The sequence below is a fragment of the Borostomias antarcticus genome, assembly GCF_949987555.1.
Source record: "Borostomias antarcticus genome assembly, chromosome: 4".
In the NCBI taxonomy this organism is placed as follows: domain Eukaryota; kingdom Metazoa; phylum Chordata; class Actinopteri; order Stomiiformes; family Stomiidae; genus Borostomias; species Borostomias antarcticus.
The window spans coordinates 22,187,778-22,208,423 of NC_140237.1; the positions used below are offsets into that span (position 1 = coordinate 22,187,778).

The window sequence follows — 20,646 nt, forward strand, 5'->3', positions numbered from 1 at the left end:
GCGCGCGCACACACACACACACACACACACACACACACACACACACACACACACTGCAGAGCAGAGTGTCCAGTCACGTCTAGCGGGCGATGCAGCACTATCCGTTCTAAAGCGTGCGTCTGACTTGGTGAGGACCTGCAGTGACCGTCTGGAGTGCTGACTCAGCGTCTAGCGTACCGGAGTCTGCTCTCGACAATTAAACATCCCAATGCCCTCAGTTTCATCTGACACGTTGGTTTGAACAGACAGACAGACAGACACGCACGCACACACACAACACACACAAGCTCAGGCTCTCACCGGCGAGCGCACGGCATCCGTTTTTTGCAGCGAAATGACACAGCAAAATCTCTGCAGTCTACCGTCCACATCGCCTCTCTCCTTTTGCGTTTCATCTCATCACGTATCTCTTCTCTGCTACACTTACATGCCGCACCCCCCCCCCCCCCCCCTTATTGTCTTTCCTCCTTCCAATCATATCTCTCCATCTCCCCCTCGACAGAAGGTCACCTGGTCCTATTCCTGGACATCTGCCCGTGTAATATTCTCATTCTCCTACTCTCTTTTTCTGTTAGCCGTGCTCTCCTCCTCGCCCTCTCTGGCTTTCTCCTCCCATCCCCTCTCTACCTCCCTCACCCCCCCCCCCCCCCCCCCCCCTCCGTGTCTGTGTGCGAGCCCTCAGTGTTTGCGGTTCGTCTAGACTAGAGCTCTCCTGGATAGAGATATCGTCGATGGTAGAGTCCTCTTGTGGTTGGTCGGCTCGGCGATGTAGCGCCCTGTCGTTTGAAGTAGCGTAGCCCTCATCTGACATCAGAGAGCAGCTTAACCGTCTGCCGTCAGATCCCACGCGCTCTCCTGACCCGTCTGACACCTGGCTAGCCGCCGGCTGACCGCGTGTGTGTGTGTGTGTGTGTGTGTGTGTGTGTGTGTGTGTGTGTGTGCGTGGTCGCGTGTGTTCAGAACCTGCAGGAGAAGGTGTGCCAGTTCCAGGCGCGTCTCCGCGGCGAGGAGGTCTCTCGCCAGCTGCAGCGACTGCAGCAGAGTCACGAGCGTCAGAGTCTCCAGGACCAGAGTAGCGTCATCCACGCCCTGCAGGACGAGCTGCTGTCCACACAGCCCAGAGGTGAGGGAGGGAGGGAGGGAGGCAGGGAGCGAGGGAGGGAGGAAGCGAGGAAGGGATGGAGGGAGGGAGGGAGGAAGCGAGGGAGGGAGGGTGGCAGGCAGAGATTCTGGATTACTAGATGCTTGTGAATTCCATCGTATCTGTTGTCAACGCGAATCTGTGTTTGTAATGCTAACAAATCATATTGAGACCGAGAGGGAGGGAGGGGAGGGATGGAGGGAAAGAGAGAAAATTATTGTTTTCGCTGCAGTGTGTAAACAGGGGATGGAGGAGAGAATTGCAGGTGTTGATACTAAACTAGTCATGACTCATCTAATGTGTGTGAAATGAATGAGTGAGTCCACAGTCAGGTTGGGCTTTCATGGCATGTCTGTCTGTCTGTCTCGTGCTCTCTCGCTCTGGCTCTCTCTCTCTCTCTCTCTCTCTCTCTCTCTCTCTCTCTCTCTCTCTCTCTCTCTGATGAATTCTAGGTGTGTGTGTGATGTCAGCATGAGTTTCACACCGACACACAACAGCCTGACCGCAGGACGGAGCTGTGTGTCACTGCTCTGACAGTCTGTCTGATGTCATCACGCTCTACTGCACCGTTTAAACAGATCATGCGTGCAAGTCTCAACTAAAGTGTTTGTGTTTGTGTGTGCGTGTGTGTGTGCGTGTGCGTGTGCGTGTGTGTGTGTGTGTGTGTGCAGGTGTGAGGGCGCTGCAGAGACTGGCCGACCCTGAGGAGCAGCACAGCGAGTGTCTCACCGCAGAGCGTCCCAGCGGTCAGGAGGAGGGAGAGCAGCTCATTGCTCAGCTGCGCACACAGGTACTGAACACATATCACACAGGTACTGAACACATATCACACAGGTACTGAACACATATCACACAGGTACTGAACACATATCACACAGGTACTGAACACATATCACACAGGTACTGAACACATATCACACAGGTACTGAACACATATCACACAGGTACTGAGCACATATCACACAGGTACTGAACACATATCACACAGGTACTGAACACATATCACACAGGTACTGAACACATATCACACCGGTACTGAACACATAGCATGCCGGTACTGAACACATATCACGCCGGTACTGAACACATATCACACAGGTACTGAACACATATCACGCCGGTACTGAACACATATCACACAGGTACTGAACCCATATCACACCGGTACTGAACACATAGCATGCCGGTACTGAACACATATCACGCCGGTACTGAACACATATCACACAGGTACTGAACACATATCACACAGGTACTGAACACATATCACACAGGTACTGAACACATATCACACCGGTACTGAACACATATCACGCCGGTACTGAACACATATCACACAGGTACTGAACACATATCACGCCGGTACTGAACACATATCACACAGGTACTGAACCCATATCACACCGGTACTGAACACATAGCATGCCGGTACTGAACACATATCACGCCGGTACTGAACACATATCACACAGGTACTGAACACATATCACACAGGTACTGAACACATATCACACCGGTACTGAACACATATCACACCGGTACTAAACCCTCACCATGTCACACAGGTACTGAACACATATCACACAGGTACTGAACACATATCACACAGGTACTGAACACATATCACACAGGTACTGAACACATATCACACAGGCACTGAACACATATCACACAGGTACTGAACACATATCACGCCGGTACTGAACACATATCACACCAGTACTGAACCCAAATCACGCCGGTACTGAACACATAGCATGCCGGTACTGAACACATATCACGCTGGTACTGAACACATATCACGCCGGTACTGAACACATATCACACAGGTACTGAACACATATCACGCCGGTACTGAACACATATCACACAGGTACTGAACACATATCACACCGGTACTAAACCCTCACCATGTCACACAGGTACTGAACACATATCACACAGGTACTGAACACATATCACACAGGTACTGAACACATATCACACAGGTACTGAACACATATCACACAGGTACTGAACACATATCACACCGGTACTGAACCCTCACCATGTCACACAGGTACTGACCTCACCATATTCACTTTCAGTTGGAGCTGACAAAGACAGAGGGGATCACACACACACACGCGCACACACATACACGCGCACACACACCCTGAAAAAAGCGACGTGGTCTGTCTGGTGGGATGGGAGATGAAGTCGCGGAGTGTTAGAGCCACTGTGGTTCCAGTATGTGTGCGTGTGCGTGTGAGTAAGAACCACGACTCCTGAGTAAAGAAGACCTGATACCCTGATGATGGAGGATGTGGTGTGTGTTAGTCAGGTAATCGTCAGCCGGTGGGTGTATCTCTCCCATTGAGATGTTCAGTTTCAATCTCTCCAGTCTCTCCTGTATGTCTGGATCTCTCTGGTCTCTCCTGTATGTCTGGATCTCTCTGGTCTCTCCTGTATGTCTGGATCACTCTGATCTCTCCTGTATGTCTGGATCACTCTGGCCTCTCCTGTGTGTCTGAATATCCCCGTTGGTCTCTCCTGTGTGTCTGAATATCCCCGTTGGTCTCTCCTGTGTGTCTGAATATCCCCGTTGGTCTCTCCTGTGTGTCTGAATATCCCCGTTGGTCTCTCCTGTGTGTCTGAATATCCCAGGTCTCTTCTGTGTGTCTAAATCTCCCAGGTCTCTTCTGTGTGTCTAAATCTCCCAGGTCTCTCCTGTGTGTCTGAATCTCCCCGTTGGTCTCTCCTGTGTGTCTGAATCTCCCAGGTCTCTCCTGTGTGTCTGAATCTCCCCGTTGGTCTCTCCTGTGTGTCTGAATCTCCTCGTTGGTCTCTCCTGTGTGTCTGAATCTCCTCGTTGGTCTCTCCTGTGAGTCTGAATCTCCCAGGTCTCTCCTGTGTGTCTGCAGGTGGAGGAGCTGGAGGAGAAGCTGCTTGACCAGACCCAGGAGGTGGAGAGACTGCGGTCGGAGCTGGTGAGAGAGGGATGGAGGGTGAGAGAGCGATGGAGGGTGAGAGAGAGATGGAGGGTGAGAGAGGGATGGAGGGTGAGAGAGGGATGGAAGGTGAGAGAGAGAGAGAGAGAATGAGGACAGAGGGAGGGATGTTCTGAAGCCCGCATTCCTGGGAAAGGCCTGGGAAAGCAACCTAAAAGACAGCCTGAACCAGCTCAACCCCGAAGACTGTGAACACCCCCCCCCCCCCCCACCCCCCGGGTGTAGGATTGCACCGTGACACACTTCTCACTCACAAGCACAATCTCAGGCATGTTGTGTTTGTTTAGGGTGGGGGTGTGTGTGCCGCAGCAGAAAGGGGAGAAAGTACACGGTGAACACTGGGTTGTGAGAAAGTACAGTTCTCTAGTTCCACCTGTCCTTTGGAAAGAGTGTGTGTGTCTTAATCTGAAAGCGTCTCTCTCATGCGTGGGTGCGTGCGTGCGTGCGCGTGTGTGTGTGTGTGTGTGTGTGTTCCTCCCGGGATGCAGGGGGCGACAGATCTGGAGAAGCACCTGGAGCTGCTGGTGTGTGAGAACGAGCGGCTGAAGCAGGAGCTGAAGTCATGCAAGACCTCGCTGCTGCACACCCAGGAGAGCCAGGCCGCCCCCCCCACCTGCACTGACTGCCCCCACAGCCAGGTGTGTGTGTGTGTGTGTGTGTGTAAATATGTTCTATCGGTGTGTAAAAGTTGCACGCACTGTGTGTGCGTGTGTGTGTAAATATGTATTGGTGCATAAAAGTTGCGTGCTCGAAGTTATGTTCTGAGTGCGTGCGTGCGTGTGTGTTTGTGTGTGTGTGTGTGTAAATATCTATCGGTGTGTAAAAGTTGCATGCTTGAAGTTATAATGCCCTAACTGCGTGTGTGTGTGCGTTTGTGTGTCTGTGTGTGTGTGTGTGTCTTTGCGTGTGTGTGCAGGATGCGGAGGCCTTGCGAGGGGAGGTGTCCCGGTGGGAGGTCCAGGCCCGGCAGAGGGAGCGGCGTCTGGCCGAGCTGGAGCGGGAGCTCCTGGAGAAGGGGGGCCGGGCGGAGACCCTCCACAGGCAGCTGGACGAGTCCGCTCGTCAGCTGGCCGACGCCCAGCGGCAGCTGGGGGAGACGCGGCGCCAGCAGGGGGCGGCGGAGCAGCGCCTGGGGCTCCGTCTCCGGGACTGCGAGGAGGAGCTGTCTCGACAGGCCGCCCTGCCGCCGCAGGTCAAGGTGAGGAGGCCTACAGTGGCTTAGAAGGACCAAACCCCGTCTACAAACGCCATCTCATCCTACTGGGGTTGACATAGTTGCTCACTTTCACCGATTGCATCCCATCCTGTCCCATCCTGGACAAACCCCTCCCATCCTGGACAAACCCCTCCCTTCCCGTCCATGATGAGCTGTGGCAGATGGGGAGTACCTTCAGCCACAGGCTCATCCTGCCCAAGTGCGAGACAGAGAGGTTCAGGAGTTCCTGTTCCTTTGTGCCAGCGGCCATCATACTTCATAACCACAGCGCTTGAGACCCCTCCCCCCTTCCTCCATCACTTGTCACTTTACTTGTCACTTTACACTGGCTGAACTTTTTATTCATATTTATAGGTTTTAGAGCAGTTTTAGAACAGTTTATAGCAGTTAATTTGTACTACTTATGCTTTTAATGCTCATATTTTGTGAGCCTTTGATACTTGATTTTATCTTGTACCTCTTCTGATCTGCTCCATCTTCTGTTGCTGTAATGCCCACATTTCCCCTCTTGGGGATCATTAAAGTTATATCTATCTATATTTTACACTTCTTTCTCTCTCTCTCCTCTCTCCCTCTCCCTCGCTCTCTCTCCTTCTTTCTCTCTTTCTCTCTCTCTCTCTCTCTCTCTCTCTCTCTCTCTACCAGTATGTGACTCAGACGGTGGAGGTGGAGTCGGCGGAGTGTCAGCAGGAGCTGGCGGAGGCCCAGGCCAAGAGCGCCGCCCTGCAGGAGCAGCTGGCGCTGCAGAGGCAGCTACTGCGAGAGCTGGAGCAACAGCTGCACGAGTCGCAGAGGACCTGCACCCAGCTACGCACACAGGTACGCGCGCACGCACACACACACACACACACACACACACACACACACACACACACACACCGTACTTGGTATGATGCCCTTCCACTGTGGAACTCGCACCCCTCTGTGCCCCTTGCTAGTACCAGGGCATCTCCCTCCAATGGGTCTGTTGTTCCTGAACCCCCACCCCTCTCCCCGATTACCCGGAGTTTGTGGTACAACCCAATCCAGCTCTGGTAGCAGACTGAGCTTCCCTCCCCACACAGTAGAGCTGAGTGGTTCGACCCTCCGCGTTAACCCATATCTCCGCTTGCCTCTGGTTCCAGCTGCGTACGGACCGCGGTCGCCTCTGTGGCCTGCTGTCCAGGGCCATCGGCAGCGGCGAGGTCATTCGCAGGTTGTCCAAGGTTGGCCCCCTACCCCCCTACCCCCTCTATGTGATACACCCCTTGAGTTCAAAGCTCGGGGCCACAGCTAGTGCTGTGGACGAGCAGGTTCCAAAGTGACCTCTTATCGAGTCACACCCAGAAGATCACTCAAATCATCATGACTGTTCAGAATTGAGTTATTCATTTGCCATTGTGCTTTCGAATGGTATGTTGATACCAGTTTAAAACTTTGGAAGATTTTGGAACCTGAATTAAGACAGTTCCCATGAGAACAGCCAGTCATATTCCCCTCATGGTGCTTCACGTACCCCCTGTGCACCCCCCATAGTGACTTCTGTAATGCCCTTCCGGACCGCCCATCCATCCGGACCCCCTACCCCCAAGATCTTCAAGACTAGTGTCCATCCTGATGAACCAGCTTGTTGTAATCAGATATGCTTTATCCATTAGCTACTGTAGTGTCTATTTAGAATTGCCATATGTGTTCCGTTACAAACCTCAACCCTTATCTGAACCTCCGTCAGAAGCGCCATCCCCAGCCTCAGCACCCCGGTACCTTCCATCCTGGATCCCCCACGCTGTCGTTCCTCTGCGCCTCAGCTCCAGACCCTCCCAGGGGAGGGGGGCTCCTCTCCCCCAAGCCCCCAGCCACCTCCTGCCTCCTCTCTAACCCCTCTCTGCCCCCCCCCCCCCCCCCCCCGGTGCTCAGGTCCTGATGTACGAGGGAGAGATGGAGAGGGCCCAGGGCCAGCTGGAGGCGGAGATGCAGAACCTGGAGGAGGAGAAGAACAGAGTGATAGAGGAGGCCTTCATCAGGGCCGAGAGCGAGATGAAAGCCGTGCACGAGAACCTGGCAGGTGTGTGTGTGTGTGTGTGTGTGTGTGTGTGTGTGTGTGTGTGTGTGTGTGGAGGGGGTTGTCTGTCTATTGTAATCTGTAACTCCGTGTCCATCTGTCTGTCTGTCCAGGTGTCCGTATGAACCTGCTGACCCTGCAGCCCGCCCTGCGGACCCTAACCTGCGACTACAACTGTCTGAAGAGACAGGTGCAAGACTTCCCCTTCATGCTGGACAAAGCCATCGCAGAGGCCAAGCAAGAGGTGAGATGTGTGTGTGTGTGTGTGTCTGTGTCTGCATGGGCGTGGATTCAGAAGTGTGTATGAATACATTTAGTCACACTCTGCGTCATTGTCGACGCTGACCAATGCAATTAATCGCAAAAGGCTGCAAATAATGCAATTAATAATTCAGCTTCACTGATGGACAGATATTAGATAAACAACATACATTTCTCAGATTTTTGTTCAGTTTTATTTATATTTACATATATATATATATATATATATATATATATATATATATATATATATATATATATATGTCTCCAAGCAATTATACATTTTTGTCATAATCGAGTAACCCTACATGTCACTAACCTTCTGTATGGCCATTCTGCTCCACTAGATCTGCCAGGTGATCAGTGAGGTCAGCAATGCCAACCAGGAGCTGCTCCGTAAATACAAGAGGGAGATGAACCTGAGGAAGAAGTGCCACAACGAGCTGGTCCGCCTCAAAGGTACCGGCCTCGACCCTGAGCACTGCATTCTGGGACATGTAGTTCCATCAGCATCAATAGTACAGTACCTCTAATAACGGCCTCATGCCTACATTTCCCAGGTAACATCAGGGTGTTTTGCCGTGTGCGGCCGGTGTGCCACGGGGAGCAGGATCCCGCAGAGGCCAAAAACATGGTGACCTTTGACCCTGAGGACGACTGCGTCCTCTACCTGTCTAACAAGGGCAAGCTGATGACCTTCGAAATGGACAAGGTGTTCCCGTCTCAGGCCACTCAGGAGGAGGTCAGTCCCTGACCAGTAGTCTAGCATATCCACCGTCGTCTTCACTGAGCTGAGAATAACAAACCAGCTCAAACTGGTTTGATGCAAAGACTCAGGCCGCCCTAACCGCCCTCCTTTGATTGGCCAACACTAGGTCTTCCAGGAGGTCCAGTCTCTGGTGACTTCCTGTATCGACGGCTTCAACGTGTGCATCTTCGCCTACGGACAGACCGGCTCTGGAAAGACCTACACCATGGAGGTAGGTGGAGCTGAAGCTTCATTCGCGTGGATACTGCTAGCCCCAGTCAGATGACCGGCAGGTTCGGGTGGTGGCTGAGCGGCAGACATCTTGTTTCCTCCCCAGGGCGTGTCTGAGGACCCTGGCATCAACCAGAGAGCTCTCCGGCTGCTCTTCTCCGAGGTGACGGAGAAAGTTCCCGACTGGGACTACAAGATCACCGTCAGCATGGTGGAGATCTACAACGAGACCCTACGGTGAGGGAACGCACACACACACACACACACCCACACACACACACGTAACTTGATCATGTACAGAGAATTAGCTTGGCCATGTGGGGTTGTGTCCGGGGTTCAGTGCTGGGGTATTCTGGGATTGCACAACGACCGGTGAAACAGCGGGCGCTCATTTACCCACCTGCTTATGAGGGTATAGGTTTAGACCACGGCCAAAGCATTACTGCGTTTCCTTTATGCAAGTCATACCCACAGGCCAACGATGTCAGAGAGAGATTAGGGCCAGCGTGTGACCGCGTAAGCAATCTGAGTGCATGGGACAGTAATTATGTAAAGTGGATTAGCGTCAATATCCTCAGTCAGCTGTTGAGCACAAAGTATATTTTCTCTCTCACACACACACACACACCGCCACGTAACCTCTGAACATGTGTGTAAGCCACAGTGCGGAAGCGCTCCGGCAGAGGGAACCCTCTGACTTGTTTTGTCGTTTCCACCAGGAACCTTTTGGGGGACAACCCGAGCGAGAAGCTGGACATCAAGATGAACCCAGACGGCAGCGGTCAGCTGTATGTGCCGGGTCTGACCGAGTTCACCGTCCAGAGCCCAGAGGACATCAACCAGGTCAGGCCGCCCCTCGCCAGGGGAATGTCCGATCAAATGTGCTCGCTCACTGCCCCTGCAGGCAAGACAGAATGGCAATTAAAAATGCAAATTGTGCCGGTCTACCCAGGTAGAGTGTCTGTGTGTGACTGTATCGAAGTGCGAACATTAGTGTGTTTACATTAGTCTATTAGAACATTAGTCTATTCTGAGAACCCAGAAGCCCCCCCTACATCAAGAACGTCTGGGAACAAGCTATGATATTTGTGGACACCAATGAGAATCCGATTGGATTTTGTATCGGATGCTGATTGGCCCGCGCAGATAGTGGGCTGTGCGGAGAGGCTGATTGGTCATTGGCCGCAGATATCCATTTTTCAAGTATTGCTAACCAGTCCTGCACTCTTGCGAGCTGTCGGTAGCATATCTGGCACACAAGGTGCGATTTACTTGGACTTTCTTCCATGTTAGCTCTCGCTTCACTGAGGTTTTTATTACATAAACGGCAAAGTGTATTACCTACAGTAAATTCGTTTTTCGTTTAGTCCCGATGAAATACTGTTCAAATGCAGCTAGATTTGAAAGGTAGGCTAATGCACTGGGTCTGCTCCTCTGGCCCTGTTTTGTAGCGCTTGTCTCCAGACTTTGTCCTAATCCAGTTGAGTTAAGGTTGCTCCCACAGGCCTTTTTATCTGATTTCCCGGCCCGAGTCTGAACAGTTTAATGGCTATCGGAGACCTGAGCACCGTGAGATGAAGGAATGTGCCAGAACAGGGATTTGGTTCATACCTCCAGATTAGACCCACATTCTAGTGAGATCTGCTCCCAACGGTCTCTGCACCTGGGAGTGTGTGTGTGTGTGTTGTTTCTGTATCAGTGTATGTACATGTAGGCATGACTGTGCAGACAGGGCCAGTTGTTAACAGTGTGTGTGTGCGTGTGTGTGTGTGTGTGTGTGTGTAGGTGTTTGATCTGGGCCATATGAACAGAGCCACCGCCTGCACCAACCTGAATGAACACAGCTCGCGCTCTCACGCCCTCCTCATCATCACGGTGGCGGGGTTCAACTCGTCCACCGGACACCGCACTCACGGTACTGCACTCCCCCTCTCTCCCAAACACACACACACACACAGGATGAGCAACCTCTTTGAAACATGCGCCCACGCGTACATCCCACGCGCTCACGTGTGCGTCCGGTTCTGCGTTCCCGCGCCAGGCAAGCTGAACCTGGTGGACCTGGCCGGCTCGGAGCGGATCGCCAAGTCCGGCGCCGAGGGCAGCCGCCTGCGGGAGGCTCAGTGCATCAACAAGTCCCTGTCGGCCCTGGGCGACGTTATCAACGCGCTGCGGAGCCGACACGCCCACGTTCCCTTCAGGAACTCCCGCCTCACGTACCTCCTGCAGGACTCGCTGAGCGGAGACAGCAAGACGCTGATGATGGTGCAGGTGAGGGGGGGGGGGGGGGGGGGTCAGGGGTCAGAGTCCTGCGCTCGTAAGATTCTGCATGCCTCGAAGCCGTGTTTTAGATCCTGTTATTGTCTTTGTACATTATAATTTGAGTACATGATTGTTATACTGTATTGATTTTTTGGGCGGGGGGGAAATAAAAAAAAAAAATAAAATCATAAAAAAGAAGCTATGTTTTAGAACTCTGTCCCTCAAGTGAACCAAGAAACAGGTGGTGGTCTTGGGGTTGTAAACCAGAGAGTCATTGTTTACACTGACTGTTGAGCTCTTTTATTGCAGGAAGAGTATTGAGAGCAATCTCAGATCTGTGTGTGTTTGTCTGTGTGTGTGTGTGTGTGTGTGTGTGTGTGTGTGTGTGTGTGTGTGTGTGTGTGTGCGTCATTTGTTGACTCAGGTGTCCTGTCCCATGACTGGCTGTGTACCACATGACACTGTATTCTTTGTGTCGGAAATGTCTGTCTTGCAATTAGCTCATGAATATGGATGTGAAGGAGGAGTTTTGAAGTCTATATAAGCCTGTGACCAGAGGTCAGACTTCATGGTTTACTGGGAATGTGACGGTGGCACCACTTTGCCTCCTGTGATAGAAATCAGTTTCTACTCTGCAAAGATCTTCAATAAAACTCCTGCTCCGATGATTTGAAGACTTCTACAACAGTCCTCCTCCACGTCCAGAACGCTCTCCCGAGAGAGACGTGTCGTGACTGATCTCTCTCCATGTGCAGGTGTCTCCCCTGGTCAGTAACATGAGCGAGTCGGTGTGCTCCCTGAAGTTCGCCCAGCGGGTTCGGACCATCGAGCTGGGCTGTGCCAGGAGGCAGGCGGAGAACTCCTCCACCTCATCCTCCCCCACCCACGACAGTGTAGAGGTAACACACACACGCGCGCGCGCGCGCACACACACTTGTACATGCTTCACTGAGCCTAATCCGAGGGCACGAGGGCTCACCTCATGCCCTTCCCTCCTTCACTTGAGGAGTAAGGCCCTAGAACGAATGGACAGTGCCTTTCGAACGGTGCCATATTGAGTGTGTGACCTGTGGAACGTTGACCTTTGACTCTCTGGCCTCTGCAGCTGGACTCTCCGCCAGTGACCCCGGTGCCCCTCCCTATCTCCCGGGCCAGCAGTGCCGGCTCCACTCTCTCCTCCGCCTCCAAGACCCCCAGCACACGCAGGAGGTCCCAGTCCCAGCTCTCCACAGGTACCCTCACACACACAGACACACACACACACACACAGGAACTACAGCAGGCCTCTCGCACATCCACCATACACACAAGTAGGCATTACTGTACACGCTCACACATACAGTGCACCTACAGCCAACAAAACACACCACGCCACTCTCAAAACGCGAAGCGCGTACCGGTGCTCCCTTGTGTTCCTGATCCTGTGGTGTGATTGGTTGGTTTGCAGACAGACAGGTAGACAGAGCCAGCCCATTGCTGGGGGACGGTGGGCAGGTAGGTGGGGCTCCGTGCGGACGGGTTGGTCTCTTGGCATGGATACATACGCTCAGCATGGCATGGTGCCCAGTGCCCACCTGTGTCACCTGGTCAATGCCCACCTGTCTTAACACTCCCCGCCTCTAACCAAGACAGCGGTGTGTGTGTGTGTGTGTGTGTGTGTGTGTGTGTGTGTCTGTCTTATGTTTGTCTTTGTATTTTTGTCTGAGTGAGTTATTGCGAGGCGTCTGTGTGTACACGCGCGTTTGCCTGTGTGAGAGAAAGAGACTGAGAGAGTCCACACGCTTTGTTTGTCTATCTGCAAACCCATGTCGGCGGAAGAAATGGCGCCATGCGTGTCGGTGTTTGTCTGTGTACTCACAGGTTTTGTAAGAGACTTTGTTTGTACACGTCAGTGTGCGTGCGTCCGTGTCTATGATGGTTGTGAGCAGCGAGAGGAGTGAGTGCGAATGTCTCACCTTGGCCCCTCCCTCATCTCTGCTGCACTCTGGCTGGGTTTGGGGTCGGGTCGTGGCGGTCTTTTCCTAACCCCGGGACAACCCCCCCCCCACCCCTCCCTACTTCTCACAGTTAACCTCCTCTGTGACCTCCCCCCCCCCCCCCCCCACCCAACCCGCAGGACGATTGAAGCTGACCACCTGAGGCCTCCGGGAGATCGATCCAGAATGTACGAGGACACGCAGCCTGCCAGCCATTGGACCGGATCTGAACGGAGGGGTGTTCACCAGCACCCTCACCCACCAATAGAGAGGCTGCTTATGGAACAACCTATAAGCTACCTGCCCTTCCTGCTCCCCTGGCTGTCTCAGCCCGTACTGAGGCGAACGGGACACAGAAGGACAAATAAAAACGGGATCTTGAAATGACTATTCTGATCTGTATGAGCTAGGGGGAGAGGACGCAGCTCTTCGGAACTTGAACACGTATGATAGCCCCCCCCCCCTCCCATAATGCTTCAGGCCGAGACTGTACCTCTGCTCCCACACGGCCTCCGATCCTCTCCTTCCACGTCCACTAGCTGCTGAAAGGTCCGGAACGGGTTCCGGCACGTCGTCCAGGGCCGCTGTCCAGTCCCCTCCACCCCTGTCTGGACTCCTGGTCTTCCAGCTCTCACCTCCCCGGACAGCGCCAGAGACGACCTGCCCGAGTCAGCTCCTCACTGCCCCCCCCCCCGGAAGGCTCCACCTATGGCCGTGGTCCGTTCTCACACTGGCCAATAGATGAGCTCTCCCCTCCCCACACACGTCGCACCCAATTAGCATAGCTCCTCCCCAGAGTCACCCACTAACCGTACACTTTCCAATCACAGTATTTTGGGGTAAAAATGCACTTTAAACAAGGCTATTACCTTCGTGATGTTTCTAACATCCTGTACAATTCTGTTATGGATTATATATATATACAGTATACAATATATACAGTATACAATATTTGTGTATTTGAAATGTTTTAACCCCTTTTTTTCTGTTTGCCGTTTTTTGTTTTCTTGCGGGGTCCATCTTGGTCTCCTCCCTTAACCAATCAGGGTACTTCACGGAAACTGAGCTGGGCCTATTCTGTCCAATAGGACACGAGCAATATGAGATGAGTGCAGGCAGAGCTCTGTGCTTCCTGTGTAGACGTTTGTGCTTTAGACTAGAACTCTCCTGGGCAGTACAGACCTGGATCTGGATCTATCTGTCTCAGCACTGCATGGAAACACTTCCTGTTTATGTTGTATTTCTTGTACGAAGCAAACAAAGCTTGACAAATTCAAAGCCTCGCCAGACAGGAAATGCCTTTCCTGCGTTGCTGGGGCACCACAGCTCACAGTTGAAGTTGCCTCTACACACATATCTGGGATCAGTAACCCTACCCTACATTCTGACATCATCAGGGTAGTAAAGAACTCAAGTCTGGTCTCAGACCAGTGTCCGGCAGCAACTTCACCTCACTGCCCTATCTCTCTGACCGCAACCAGCTAGTGACTTCAGACCTCACAGAACAAATACAAACATGTAGCCATGGAAACCACTACTTGACTGTGGAACGGGGTGATGGACTCTGTCATCTGCGTCGTAAATGCATCTAATGTAAATAGGAACACTACTTAGGACATTTGAGGAATACTTAGGACATTTGATCAACAAGCTAATATTTCTGCTGTGTGCCCAGTGTTCCCTGCCGCTGTCACGGCGAGCGGAGCATTGAGAGATGTGTTGTGTTGGTTGTTGATGGTGTCTGCTTGCTTGTGTCCTCTTTGTCAACGTCATACGGTAGGTTTCTAAGCGGTCTTGTTTTTGTACACCCTTTTTAATAAACACAAAACCAAACGAAACTGAAATGTGTCCGGATGACTGTTCTTTCTGGTATACTCCAAAAAGAGAGATTTTATAGCTTGCATTGCTCCATCCTTTGCTGAAGTAACTAGCCTGATATCAGACACTCGTTGAACTCCGTTGAGATCGTCAAGAATCGGTCAACTTCGGTGGAGTGGGCAGATTCGAATGTCTGAACCATGCCCCCAGGATCAGCTTGGCGCATTGAAGCCACCATGGGCTTTCAGGCCAAGCCCGGTATTGCAAGGCACGTCACGGCATGCAGCCCAAGAACCTTATTTCCCATGTTAGTGGATGATGATAGATAGGGCTAGAAAAGGAAAACAAAATTTTTCTCGGTATCATTCAGCATCAGAGACCAATCTAATCAATATAAACTTTTAATTCAATGGGGTTTTGTTTGTTTTTGAAGCCACCAATACCTGTAACGAGCCCATTTGAAACATGTGCTGTGCACGAGCCTCGGGGACGCTGGTCGCGCGTTCGTGAGTCCTGCGAGCTCGGGAAAGCACGTCACCATAGGAAGACCCGCCCTACTCTGCCTCTGATTGGATAGGAAGTCATGTAATGACGTCGGCTAACATGCTAAGCTTTTAGCAATGAAGCTGCTACGATGATGCTAATCATAGATATGAAAGTATGTCTATGATGCAAATGATCATGACATGTGGTTACTTTAGGACATCGTTGGAAAAGATCTAGAGGGTAAGTGGGTCAATGTTGAATAACTTAGCTAACATTATCTAATGTTACATTTCTTTATATTAACATCAACTATATTGATAGGCTAGGGAGCTATGCTAACGGTAGCTAATGCTAACGGCTTAGGGTTAACGTTAGTTAATGCTAACGTTACGTTCGGAGGTCTGATGTATTTCAATTTTAACATAATGTTGAGCATGATCAATGTGACATTGTTCATACATTGATTACAGTCTGTAATCTTGTCTGGCATTATTTAGCTATAATGGGCTGATGCTACTATAGCATTTGCCACATTATACATCAAATTAATCAAGCATAGTTAGTGTTATTACCTGAAGGCATTATTACCATTGCAAGTAAGCATGCCATGTATATGCCATGCCTGGAAATCAAATTAATAGTGTAATTCCTCCCCATCATAGCTCATTGTACACTGATATAATCATTCTCCTTGCCTTTGCTAATACTCATCTCTTTTATCAAACTTTGTGCTAGGAAAGAAATCTGGCTGTGATTCGGCGCTAGTGCTCATCCAGGCTGTTGTCATCTCCCGCCTGGACTCCTGCAACTCCCTACTTGCTGCCATCCTGCAACGTTGGCCATCAGACTCCTGGAGAAAGCTGCTGCTGACCTGGGCTGCGTTCCGAATCGCCTACTACCCTACTATATAGTATGCCAAAACAGAAAGTAGTATGTCCCAATACATAGTATGCCACATGCAGTATGGCAAAAATGCCAGGATGTGATACTACATCCGGTCGTATTTTGCAGTATGCACGCCAGCAGTCTTCTCTGCCTATTCTGACCCACAATCCTGTGCGCAGCGGAAATTACGTCACGTGCGAGTCGCGCTGGAGGCTTTATTATGAATCCTGCGCGCGCAGACAGATGTGCAAGCGGCAGCGGCAGCGCATTCAAGTGTTAGTACAGTAACGTCACTACATATTTGTAGCGACTCGTGTTGTGTGTATAATTGAAACATTAAAAGATACTATTGCTGCACGAAGCTAAGTGGATAAATGAGCGCAAATGTAAACCTATAACCTCAGCCAGTGGCCTAGTGGTATCTATAGTGGTAGCTACTAGCGTAACTTACTTCTGTAACATCAACTAGCCAGCTAGTTAGCTAGCTAGCTATGTGGTGCACTGAAGTTAACAACGTTACCTCTCACTCTTCTCATCATTCGTCAAATTTGCCAAAAAGCAGAATGCAAGCCAAGTCAGTATAGCTAGCTATGTACGGTACGACATACCAATTCAGCTCACCAGAAAATAGTTTGCTGTTAATGCACGAGCCTATCCAGGACGTCAGTCAGCTAACGTTAACTAGGTAGTTGAAGTACTAGTCAGTCAACTGCTTTGTCTCACTGGAAAACATCATTAATTTGTTAGGGACAGATGAACATACTGAGCAACTCATCCAGTGGAGGATGGAGAAGGAGGAGCTGTTCACTGGGAAGAGAAATGCAGCAATAAAGGGGTTTGAGTGAGTAACACTTGACCCTATTTTACGAAATGTGATGAAAGGAGCATTTGTCATTGCTGGGCATGTTCCTTGTCCCCTTAGGATGTTTGTGGTCGAGCATGGCTTGGAGGGGAAGGTGACACCAGCCACCATAAAAAAGAAATGGGAGAACCTCAAACTAAAATAGAAAGTCAGTCACCAGTGTTGTGTGTATGCCTTCGATTAGCCATTTACTATGCTTTAGTGTCATTAACTAATCCTGTCATCTAATTTGCAGGATTTGAAGTGTCCTAAAACAGGGGTCAGCACAGAGGGAGGGGAGGCAACAGCAGCCTCCTGGAAATGGTATGGGGTGATGGATGCTGCATTGGGCAGTAAGCCATCCATCACCCCACCATTGCTAATTTCATCAGCAAGCCAGGAGGCTGTTGAAGTCTCAACTCCCTCTGTGTCTGATCCCATTCCTGTGGAGGACGAGTGTCCTGCTGTACCACCACGAAAGAGAAGGAGGGAGGGAGGTCAGTCCAGTAGCCAGGTACTGGACTACCTTAGAGAGACGGAAAAGAGAGAGGCAAGACAGCAGGCACTAGAGGGGCAAAGGTATGAGGAGGCCAGGGGGAGAGAGGAGGCAGCCAGGGCTAGGGAGGAAGAGAGGTACCAGGAGAGCAGGAGGAGAGAGGAGAGAAGAGGAGGCCAGGAGGAGAGAGGAGGTGGCCAGAACAAGGTATGACAAATACAAGATGGTGTGGACTACTCCAGTCTCCCTCAGTATAACAAGATTGTGCTGTATTTTTACTCTTTTTTAAATCTTTAGTGTCTTTTACTTAATTACTTCTATTTTTTACTGTACTATGCACTTTTGGGAGCTAGCAATTGCATTCCAGTGCATATTATACCTGTATGATGTGCACCAGACTAATAAAACTTACAAGGGAGGAGAGAAGAGACGAGGAGGCCAGGAGGAGAGAGGATGAGTCTCGGTCAAGAGAGGAGAGGCGGGAGGACTGCTTTTTGGCACTACTGGAGGCACTCGCCAAGAAATGATCATTTAGCTTTGTTTGTTTTGTTTGTCTTGTGTTGCAGCATGTTTAATTTTATTAGCTTCATTTGTTTGCTTAAAATGCCTCATTAAATGTTTCGACCAACTAACCTGTGCTTTCTTAGAGCTCAATCAGTCAAATATACTGTATCCTGAGTGTTGAATAATTGTTGACTGACGGGTAGCTTGGCCTCCACTGGACTTGAAATGGTCTTTCAAAGCATCCACACTTTTTCCTTCAAAGTTACAGGTGAAACTGGGACAAAGTGATGTGTGGATTACACAGTACACAATACACAAGTCATGATTGATCATTAGATGTAGTTATGATTGATCATTGGATTTATACATCACACGTGTTAAACAAAACATAATGCATAATGGTAGCTTGGGAAAATGAGGGTGACAATACAAAATGAAGAACAAATTAACAGGCATCAAGCTTGGTTTTGGTGAAGAAACAATGAGGTGTGATGCTGTGTATCCTAATGTTGGATCGTGTAATCGTGTTCTTGGAGAGCTGGAACACAGTCAAGTGGTGCAGACACTGCTGCAGCCAGGAGATCATCAAAGTAGAGCTGCAGGATGGGTGCATTGGGGTTCAACTGGCAATATGTTGTAGGGTGGACATCCTATGAATATGAGTATGGTGATTGAAGTGAAATGAATGGGAAATAAAAAGTTTACTTAATTGCATGAATGGTTTATTTCCAGTTTGAGATACAAGGACACTACATTACAACTGCAATGATCTGATTATATACTGTCACATATCAAAGTTAGTAAAATGTAGGTTCAGTCAACTAAGTTACACAACAGAATTGGCAATAATGTTTACACTGACGTTACTAAGTTAAATGTGAGGCTGCTTCACATGCAGACAGGACATAGAATGACAATGACTGAAATGCATTATGTAAGTTTACTGACATGGATAAATACCTTGATCAGGTTAAAATGTACAATTCAGTTCAAACTACATACATTGCAAAGGAACAACAGGAGAGCTCTTGTCCTCCGACGGTATTGGCGTCTCTGGCGTTCTCGTGCATCTGGAAGGGATTTACTGCGCCAACCATCTCGAATCTTGCGCGTCTCTGCGGACAGCTGTGGGCGAATGTCGCTTTATGGACTGCGACGGATGTGGTCAGCTTTCAGGGCGCAATGTTATGACAGAGTAGTATGTCCCAATTGGATGCCTACTGCTTGCAAAGTACGTACTTTCTGAGGGCAGCTGTAGTAGGTACTAGTAGTAAGTAGTAGAAGTATGCGATTCGGAACGCAGCCCTGGTGTTCAACAGCCCCATGCTCTTCCACACAACTTCCCTACTCCGTTCTCTGCACTGGCTCCCTGCGCTGTCCCATCCAGTTTAGGACGGTGGTGCAAGCCTACAGGGCAAATGAACAGCTCCCTCCGACCTCCAGGCTGTGGTCAAGCTCTGCTGCCTTGAGGTGATTGGTTCCCCAGTTGCTCCAAGCCCCCCTACGGCAGATTGGCGTGGCCATGGCTTTTTTCTGTCCTGGCCTCACAGTGGTGGGAACTGTCCACTGATGTCAGTACAGCAGAGTCGCTGCCCATCTTTCGCCGCATGCTGAAAATTCACCTGTTCAAGATGTGCCCTGGACCCTTCCTTTTAACACCTATTTTATTTGTTCTTGTACTTTGTCTTTAGCAACAGGTTAAGCTCTTAGACGCTTGTTTAGAAAGGAGATGCACTTATGAGTTCTAGCGAGCAGTGGTACTGTAGTGAAGCTGCAGTGTCACTAATGAAAGACTAATGGGGTGCACCTGAACTGGGCCGCTGACAGAGGCTCTGATCACCCTCGGCTGGACTTGATTGCTGAGGGGTGGACTAAGAAAGCAGAGCCAGTCGGGCAGTCTGGGGAGCGGAGCTTCATTTCCGTCAGGGCAACTAGTCTGACGAAGCAATTGTTAACTTGCACTCACGGGAGAGGATAACATGCCTGTCTAGCCCAGCTTAAACTATGCGCCCATGTACCAGTGTGCCGACTCAGGGTGATATCTAGTGTGTTTGCAATTGAGTGTGCCTGCCTATACAGGGTGATCCAGTGTGGACTTGATTGATGTTGCACATGGGCGATTGGAACTAAACTAACCTTGCGTTGCATTTGTCTTTCTCTCTTTGGCTCTATCGTGTCCACTCTGCTGGCGCTGATGGATGGGTTGGACAGTCAAGGGGAGCCAGTGGTCCAGTTCCTGTTCATGCTTGGTTGTTGCCTACTCACCTTCCCATCTCCTGCATCACCTGCCACCTGTCTCCGCTCTGCCCAGCTGCACCTCATCCCTCATTACTCTTAGCATTAATACCAGTCAATTTCCCTTGGTTCTCTGTAAGATCATCCAGTCATCTACCAAGTCTGCTCAGCTCTTCTGTCTGCCATATTTTAAGTTGTTTATTGAAATTGAGTTAAAGTAGTTTGTATGGGTCAAGCATCCTCCAGTTTGTATGACTCAAGATCTGTTTACTGCCATGTATATGGTTCACACATACTAGAAATTTGACTAGGGTTAAGGCATACACTGGTGACATGTTTTTAATTGTTTTGTGATCACTGTCTTTGTGATATTTTCTGATGACCAAGCCTTTGATCTAAGCAAAGCCTTAGCACATTATGGAGGAACCATGTCCCTTTCTTTTACCGATCCCTGAAAGCAAGACCTGTGAATGTCCTGAACAGTGTGGTGGCCACATTTGTTGGGAATTTGGGTG

At 50.3% G+C, this 20,646-nt stretch overlaps 1 protein-coding gene across 5 annotated transcripts in view; it reads left to right on the top strand.

Moving 5' to 3' along the window:
* Positions 1 to 14,687, top strand: part of kifc3 (kinesin family member C3) — a 32,246-nt gene extending 17,559 nt beyond the window's left edge. For 2 of the 5 annotated variants that reach the window (XM_084437507.1, XM_084437511.1), the window contains 19 exons: positions 961 to 1,123; positions 1,813 to 1,931; positions 4,045 to 4,128; positions 4,620 to 4,769; positions 5,048 to 5,329; positions 5,993 to 6,166; positions 6,472 to 6,552; positions 7,244 to 7,391; positions 7,502 to 7,632; positions 7,997 to 8,108; positions 8,210 to 8,391; positions 8,525 to 8,629; positions 8,735 to 8,865; positions 9,348 to 9,471; positions 10,414 to 10,543; positions 10,670 to 10,899; positions 11,646 to 11,789; positions 11,996 to 12,122; positions 13,007 to 14,687. In XM_084437507.1, coding sequence (XP_084293633.1) covers positions 961 to 1,123; positions 1,813 to 1,931; positions 4,045 to 4,128; positions 4,620 to 4,769; positions 5,048 to 5,329; positions 5,993 to 6,166; positions 6,472 to 6,552; positions 7,244 to 7,391; positions 7,502 to 7,632; positions 7,997 to 8,108; positions 8,210 to 8,391; positions 8,525 to 8,629; positions 8,735 to 8,865; positions 9,348 to 9,471; positions 10,414 to 10,543; positions 10,670 to 10,899; positions 11,646 to 11,789; positions 11,996 to 12,122; positions 13,007 to 13,029 — 2,640 coding nt within the window. In that variant the 3' untranslated portion in view covers positions 13,030 to 14,687. The remainder of the gene's footprint in view (positions 1 to 960; positions 1,124 to 1,812; positions 1,932 to 4,044; positions 4,129 to 4,619; positions 4,770 to 5,047; positions 5,330 to 5,992; positions 6,167 to 6,471; positions 6,553 to 7,243; positions 7,392 to 7,501; positions 7,633 to 7,996; positions 8,109 to 8,209; positions 8,392 to 8,524; positions 8,630 to 8,734; positions 8,866 to 9,347; positions 9,472 to 10,413; positions 10,544 to 10,669; positions 10,900 to 11,645; positions 11,790 to 11,995; positions 12,123 to 13,006) is intronic. The other 3 variants (XM_084437508.1, XM_084437509.1, XM_084437510.1) reach the window with 3 other exon arrangements.
* The last annotated feature ends 5,959 nt before the right edge of the window (positions 14,688 to 20,646 follow it).